The 8,111-nt window shown below is 44.4% G+C and overlaps 2 protein-coding genes across 4 annotated transcripts in view; both read right to left on the minus strand.

Moving 5' to 3' along the window:
* Nucleotides 1-1,457: 1,457 nt before the first annotated feature.
* Nucleotides 1,458-8,111, minus strand: part of LOC106812735 — a 42,483-nt gene continuing 35,829 nt past the window's right edge. For both annotated transcript variants that reach the window (XM_014816685.1, XM_014816687.1), the window contains exons 4-5: nt 3,630-3,840; nt 1,458-3,301 (exon numbers count right to left, since the gene is read on the minus strand). In XM_014816685.1, the coding sequence (XP_014672171.1) occupies nt 3,114-3,301; nt 3,630-3,840 (399 nt within the window). In that variant the 3' untranslated portion in view covers nt 1,458-3,113. The remainder of the gene's footprint in view (nt 3,302-3,629; nt 3,841-8,111) is intronic.
* LOC106812736 (probable serine carboxypeptidase CPVL) lies at nt 5,036-7,531 on the minus strand. 2 transcript variants are annotated; one of them, XM_014816689.1, is made up of 2 exons: nt 7,315-7,531; nt 5,036-6,857 (listed from the first exon to the last, which is right to left on the minus strand). In XM_014816689.1, exon 2 carries the CDS (start codon nt 6,791-6,793, stop codon nt 5,363-5,365), a length of 1,431 nt encoding a protein of 476 aa, XP_014672175.1. In that variant the 5' UTR covers nt 6,794-6,857; nt 7,315-7,531; the 3' UTR covers nt 5,036-5,362. The 2 variants fall into 2 exon arrangements, with proteins under 2 accessions (XP_014672175.1, XP_014672174.1); XM_014816688.1 differs by having other exon boundaries at nt 5,036-6,860.

Below are 8,111 nucleotides of genomic sequence, written 5' to 3' on the forward strand. Positions count from 1 at the left end.
TTGTTCACCCCTGAGCTTAATAATAATTCTATCTAAAATGAGGTCCGAACCGAGATAATAAAGCTGACAAAAATAACAAGAATATTAACACACGAAAAAATAAATTGCTCTCAGTTACATCGTTTTATTCTATCCACTAGCCTTAATTATGATCACTCTCGATATTCCAATTATTTACGTAGATGGTCAATATATACGTTTCACTGTGCGTTTAGGAATAATTTCTCTCGCAAGATGGCGAGACGATGCGAGATCTCTCTCTCTCTCTCTCTCCCCTTCTCTCTCCCTGGGTTGCTGCCGCGTACCTTTGACCACCCCGCTAAGCAGGTTTACTGATGTTCATGGCTTGACATTTGTTAGAGAATAAGGCTATTCATAAAGTTGGCGTTTGTCAGAACGATTATAGCTAGAATGATATCACTTACTACGTACGGCTCATAGGGTCTATGTCCCCCAGGGTACTGCCGGAACGTACCCTGGGTACGGTCCGGTATACCGGAACGTACCCTGGTAACTATCTGATATGGTTAGGGTTAGGGTTAGGGTTAGGGTTTAAGGGTTAGGGGTAGGGTTATGGAGTAGGCGTAGGCGACTCCCTAGACTCGTTAGTGGAATAGGCGAGGTACAGTCCGGCATAGCAGATAGTTACCAGGGTACCCGAAACGTATCGGCAGTACCCTGGGGGACATAGACCCTCTCAGCCTTACTACGATTTAGTCTGCGAAACTGGAGAAGACGTTGCAACGTATCCTGACGTTACAGTGAGCAGCCGCTAGTGTGAAATCGTTGCTATGGTTACAGTGAGCAGCTGATAGTGTGAAATCGTTGCTATGGTTACAGTGAGCAGTCGATAGTGTGCAATCGTTGCTATGGTTACAGTGAGCAGCCGGTAGTGTGAAATCGTTGCTATGGTTACAGTGAGCAGCCGATAGTGTGAAATCGTTGCTATGGTTACATGCAGTGAGCAGCCGAGTGTGAAATCGTTGCTATGGTTACAGTGAGCAGCCGATAGTGTGAAATAGTTGCTATGGTTACATGCAGTGAGCAGCCGATAGTGTGCAATCGTTGCTATGGTTACAGTGAGCAGTCGATAGTGTGTAATCGTTGCTATGTTTACAGTGAGCAGCCGATAGTGTGAAATCGTTGCTACGGTTACAGTGAGCAGCTGCTGGTGTGAAATCATTGCTATGGTTACAATGAGCAGCCACTATTGTAAAATCCTTGCTATAAGGATGACATGAGGACATTTTTGTACAATGTGGTCCTTATAGATTATTGTGTTACCAAGAATAGATCAATTAGATATCAACGCTCGTAATATATAATTGTTTGTTGCCTATGCGCATTATATCATTTTAGCTAGATATACGTCTATTGTCCTGCAGGAATTGCCGTGTATCATCTAACCTGTGTGCAGCATTATTATACGATTATATAGAAACGTCAGACATGTAATATCGATTTTAGTAGGAACACGACTTTTATGTTTATTTCGCACCGAATCGCGGCCGCTCGCTACGACTGCTGAGCACACCATAACCGATATACGACACTCATTCTCTCTCATCTGGCAGCTCGAGAAACGTGTCTACACCATTTTGTAACACGATAACAGCCGAAATATTACACGAGTAGGGATCCCGGAACCATGCGTATGCTAAAGACCCGATTTTTCTCCCAGCTACTGCCGGGTTATGAAACACTAGTGTTAGCCTATTTTCAACAGTTCAGCTATGAAAATAATAGCATACTCCGATAGGGCGATGCAGCATTCACATTTGATTAAAAAAAAATATTCATAAAACACTAATCAACAAGAATTACAAAACCAATAGCAGAAAGTCTCAGATCGAAATGTTTAAGCGATAAAAGAAATTTGCACGTAATATAAAATCCACAATGAATAGTAGGCCTACCTGTTTTCTTGCTTCCATGGCGCCTGGATATAATACAATCCCAACTACATTGCTATCAATGCGAATGAAGCTAAATCATATTTGTTTGCATAAGACAATAAAAATATATCTTCTGTGATTTCCGTCTTCAAACCGTACATTATTTAAATTTACAAGTCATGCGAGCAACAGGTTAATACCTAAAACCTGCGCGAACACTTCGTACTCAGGTGTAATTCTTTGTCATACACACTATTTTTGTACAAAATAAGACGACAGTAACAAAAATTCCACATCATTCAGTTCACAGACATAATTCCACATATATATATATATATATATACCTACATAAAAATATACCAACATTTACCAAAAACCATTTACTTATAGATTTATCAAAACGCTAAGCTCCACACCTTAAAATGTGCTGTCGGGCCCCCCGTAAAAATACAAGCACCATGTATAATATCAGGAGTAGATAATAGGGGATCCCCTATTATCTACTTCTGATAATATCTACAGCAGCTTCAAGCAGTTTTAAAAACCTGGATTGTATAAATGGTATGCAGTGAGGGTCCTGCGTCCAAACCAGACTGCCATGATCTGTGCGAGACATAAGCACAGTTTAAACGTGTCATCTTATCGACACTGATAGCTATGACCTACCATTGAATCACAGTCACTTAACTCATCAGGAATCAAATTGCAGTACAGTTTTGCTGTAATATCAGACTTGGGCTACACCCAGAATTTTTATCTATCAAGATTCGAGTGCATACCTTGTTGACTCGCCCTCTGAGACAAGTGAAAGGCACATATAAACGCCGCGCCACATAGTACTCACATAGCTTGTTAAATTCTAGAAAACGATACTTTACATTCATACAAGCCAAGTTGAGTATTGACAAAAATATATGCCATATGGTGGCTCCTGTATTTTTCTTCCCTTCCAACACAGCAAAGAATGTGAATCAACATGGCATGTGCAAGAATTTTACTTTGTAGACAGTATTTTTTGGTTAGATCTGATCACAAAATTTAAGAAATAATTCATCAAAGACTGTTAATGGCGCTAAATGATTTAGTAGAATAACTGGAAAAATCGCTGGACAAGATATTTAGTATTAGTCAGATATACCCCTGCCCTGAAAATTACCTTACAGTAATGTTTATGCAATTTACCAAGTCAACAGGCATTTGCGTTTGGCAATCGTCCAATCAGAAAAGGAGATCACTCGTCGCTGACTCCGACCAGGTTGTTTCATCTGTACCAGGTATCAGCTGTGTGTCGTCAAGTATTGCCATCTGCTCTTGTGACTCAACTTTGATGTCCATTGTCTCTCTTGACATTTCCATTCCAAGATTATACGACTCATGCGTTTTGGTTGGATAGTATGCAGCCAAGTCTGGTCATAAAACACCACAACATAACCATCATTATATCCCATTATAATCAGCAAACACATATATATATATATATATATATATATATATAATATATCCCTAAATCATAACTTTGGAGACTAAACGTCATTATTGTTTCTTCATCAGTTTTCTGCCGTAGCATTTAAATGCAATATCAGGAGTAAGGACAAAAGATGAAACTCTAATCACGCGTTGCATAAGTACTCCGACAACCAAGGAGCTACGAAATACGTCGCAGAATGTCTATTCTCTTTTGATTCAAACCAGCAACCAATTATTACAAGCACGTGAAACCGACGAAAAACATACTTGTCGAGCCTATAGATGGTGTTGTTTTCAAAGCAGACGATTGTTGTATATGTGGCTCCACGTCTGCTGACTCTTCATCTGTTCCAAACTCGTACATCCTGGGTGCATCGCTGTTGTTACTGTCCTCATGGCCTTCTGTGTCCTCTAGCAGGCTCTGCTCAGACGGGTACTCAAAATGGTCGTGCAGATTATCTCGGAACTTGATCCTCAACTGTTGAGAAAACAATACGGTCGTGTGAAAATCAAGCGTACAGTGAGGTAAAGAGTAAGCTTCCAACGGAGGTTTTTACACATTCCTCTGTGTTAATAGCCACCAAAAACGGTGACATTTTCTATGTGATTGTGGGAACATATTCAAACTACTGTACTTGTGCATTCATAGCCACTGTTCATCAGATAAAACTATCCGTATGCAATCGCACTAATATTTGGCATTGGTTGTTAATGATGTCGAACAGGAAATGGTATTACGCTGGCATCATGAAATAACCGATTCACTACTCATTAGTCATGTGGCATTCTTACAATAACATATAGGTGTAAAGTGTTCACAACTCAGTGCAGCACATTTGTTAGCAGTGTTTTCTCTGTCAACACAAACAAAGATTGACTGAACCCATTTAAACTTCCTTGTTATATAAATCTGTGTTTGTCTGGCACGATTGTAGCCACGTAATACAACACAAATATTTATTAGGCAAAGCACGATGAGGTGAGCGTTGGCTAGAGGGCTAGTCACAAATTCACGTGACTTACAGTAAAGATAAAGCGCACGATGAAAAATCCAGGGTTGATTATTAGATTTCATCAACATTATGAATCCCACAGCTACTCGTGTATTGTGCATGCTGAGCTATGGTTCAATCAAATGTTACAGGGACGCATAAGGAGCCAACAGGTATGCATTAGAGCAGAAAAAGCAGTCACGTGGCAGGATATATTCACTGAATAGTCGCATTATAAAGCCGTGAGAATGAAATACTTTACCATAAATGTCTAACAAAGCAATGCATAAAAATTAATGGCTTGATTCAAAGGTGCTGCATTTTAACACCGGCTTCTCAGCTTTAGGAATAAATTGATAATGAACAACTATCCATTAAATTTTCAATTAAAAGCATAATTAAAATTGCATATGGTTTGACGTCTGTCAGTCCTTGTGAAAACCAATCCACGAGCAAAGATGCAATAAACATGAAAACCAGAAAACATAAAAACGCGATCTTTTTTCACGTTTTCACCATTTATTACTGTTACAATAATTCACGATCCATCACATCATGGAATCATTGTTTATTACGCGTATGCGATGATGCATGCATTCAACGATGCGTGGTTTATTAGAGGTAGATACCAATGCCATATTTTTATATATATACACATGAACACACGCACACGGTTTTTCAGTTAAACTTTTTATTGTAGTATTCATTGTCCATACATGCAGTGCACGATTTATAACGCATATCATCAATACGTTGTTTATATAATATATACTCGTCATTTATAGCGTATAATGTATATATATATATATATATATATATATATATATATCTACGCACCAATACATAGTATACATACCTATCAATATCTGGTGTATTAGATATACCTATCAATACATGGGTAGCAGATATGCATTTCACTATATGGTGTATTAGATATGCATTTCAATACATGGGGCATTACGCACTTATCCATGCAGGCAGAATTAGATATAGCTTTCGACGCGTGTCCTAATTAGAAAACCCAGAATCTGTAATGAATCGGTTAAGCATGTCCAATGTTCTCTCCGGTTGGTCGTGGGGTAGCATGTGACCGCCGCCGCGGATGACCACCTGGTAGAACTGCTCCACCTGGCGGGCATATCCAGCGATTTCGGTGTCGTTGGGGTTTACTCGCCACCAGGTGCGGTCCGCTCGGTGGTAGTCTCTCTGGTGGCGCCACTCGACGCTCCACAGGAAGTTCTCGGTGAGCGTTGCTGCGACGATGATGTCCAGCTGGCCGCTGTACATGAGTACCTTGTAGCGGTCCATGATGTGCGCGACCCACGGCTTCACACTCTGCATCATGTCGTCAACTAGATGCTGTTCGACGATCGTGCCATTGTTGAACGGCAGCGCCCCCACGTGGACAGCGCGTCGCGTCGCGGGCAGCGCGAGGTAGCCATAGAAGTGTGCGTCGTCGTCATCGGCAGTGCTTAGCAGGTAGTTGAAGTAGTTCGTCGAGCCGGTGATGTTGTAGAAGTAGGATGGGTACGGGGTGAGGTCGCCATTCAGCAGCGCGTCAAAGACGAGGAACGCATCGCGGTAGAGCTTGCGCGTGATCAGCGCCACCGCCGCGTCCGTCCGCACGCGCACGTGCTCGCGCTGCCGCTCGTCGGCCAGCGCCACCTGGTAGAGCAGGTCAGCGTAGCCGAACATCGTCACCGGATCGCAGAGTCCATCGCCGATAGCGACGCCCTTCAGGTTGATATGCGTGTCGGCGGACGGGTTGCGCTGATCGATGACGTAGGCGATCGCGGGCACGTACTTGCCCGCGTACGACTCGCCCGTCACGTAGAAGTCGCGCGCGCGGAAGTCACTGAACAGCGTGAAGAACTGCCGCAGTGCCTCGTAAAGGTCGGCGGCGACGTCGCGCTGCGTGCGTGCGTAGCCGGCGTCGTGCCGCGTGAAGCTGAAACCCGTGCCGACGGGGTTGTCGACGTACAGCACCGAGTAGTGGCGCGTCCAGGCGACGTCGCGCGGCTGCAGCCGCAGCGCCGCGTCCACCACGAACGGCCCGTGCTCGCAGAAGAGCCCGTAGAGCGACGAGCCGCCGGGGCCGCCCTGCAGCCAGAGCAGCACGGGCGCGGCGTCGGGCCGCTCGAGCGCCGGGAAGAACCAGAAGAACATGTTGCTGTCGTACTTCTCATTGACGGTGAGGAAGCCGCTGTAGCTGAGAGGGCTGGTGGGCGGCGGTGACGGCAGCGGCCCGACCCGGCTGAGAGCGCGCGCCTTGTCCAGCTGACCGCTCTTGATGTACGGCGTGAGGAAGAGAGCCTCACCAGGGTCACCACTGTTCTCCAGCATCGGCGGCACGCGGGTCGGAAAGCGCGCCGAGAACGGAGACAGCCGCGCGTTGCCGCTCGCTGCCAGCAACAGTGCTGCCACCAGGTGTCTCAACATGACCAAGGCAATGGTCGGAACAATGTAGCAGGTTGTGTAACACTGTCCGGGTCAAGTTGTCCTGCTGCTACAGAGAACAACATACGTATAATGTGATCAAGAGTGAATAATAATAGAATAATAGATTAATAATAGATTAATAGAATATAGATAATGATCTATTAATATTCACTCCTGATCTGATGATATAACTACGAGGTAATAGTGTGATTATGCATGACACGAAGTATTTGCTAGTCTAGTAAGTACTGGAGAAATTAGCGTTTGGATGCGCATTGTGCGGCTTTAACAGCTGCAGTTACTATGGGCCTACCAGCAAAGCCACATAGCTTCACCACAGGTGGAGCGAACGCCAATATCGGTAGTTACTAATGTGTAAATGCAACAAGGGGACCATTATAATAAACAGGTGGTTAGTTACATGGGTCACTGTTACGACTAAGATTAAAGACCTGTTCTAGTACTTGCGAATTTGTGCTTCTAGCACGTGCAAAATAAAAGCGAGAGAGAATTTCACATACCGTTTATACCAGCGCTTGTAGAACGGTTGGAGTATGAAGACTTTGTGGTGTACTCCCACCAACCAGCATGTGATCTAGCAAATACTTAGATGGCAACGTTGGGCGTTTTCCATTCTAAGAGACAGCAAGCCTGTGCATGTCCCTGCTTATCACTAAGTAAATGTACTTGTACCGAGAGAATTCCCAGTCTAGGAACTAACGTAGCTACCGGTCATGAGACCCATGTTATAACTGGTTGCGCGTGCCAGTCACAACCAACCGATCTACGTAACCTGCTGTAGTTTGTACATGTTAGAGTTCGCAATGAGTAGGTAGAGGGGGCGGGGTACGGCGGGGTAGCGGGAGGACGGGAAAGGAGGGGCGGGGAGCGGGACGAGGATGAAGGGCGGGAAAGTAGGGAGGCCCAGTGGCGGCGAGGATTTTCATGCCAAAACAAACTATTATACTATAATGTTCTACGCGTGAAAGAAGAGACAGGAGAGAGAGAGACAGAGAGAGACAGAGAGAGAGAGAGAGAGAGAGAGAGAAAGAGAGAGAGAGAGAGAGAGAGAGAGAGAAGAGAGAGAAGAGAGAGAGATAGATAGAGAGAGAGCAGAGGAGACAGAGACAGAGACACGAGACAGAGAGACAAGAGAGAGCAACGTAGACAAGAGAGACAGACACTAGCAGAGAGACAGCAGAGAGAGCACAAAGAGACACAATAGACACCGAGAGACACATGAGACACAGCATGCACAGAGACACACACAGAGACACACACAGAGACGCAGAGACGCAGAGACGCAGAGACGGCAGAG

Source organism: Priapulus caudatus, unplaced genomic scaffold, assembly GCF_000485595.1.
Source record: "Priapulus caudatus unplaced genomic scaffold, Priapulus_caudatus-5.0.1 Scaffold680, whole genome shotgun sequence".
NCBI classification, from domain to species: Eukaryota; Metazoa; Priapulida; class Priapulimorpha; order Priapulimorphida; family Priapulidae; genus Priapulus; species Priapulus caudatus.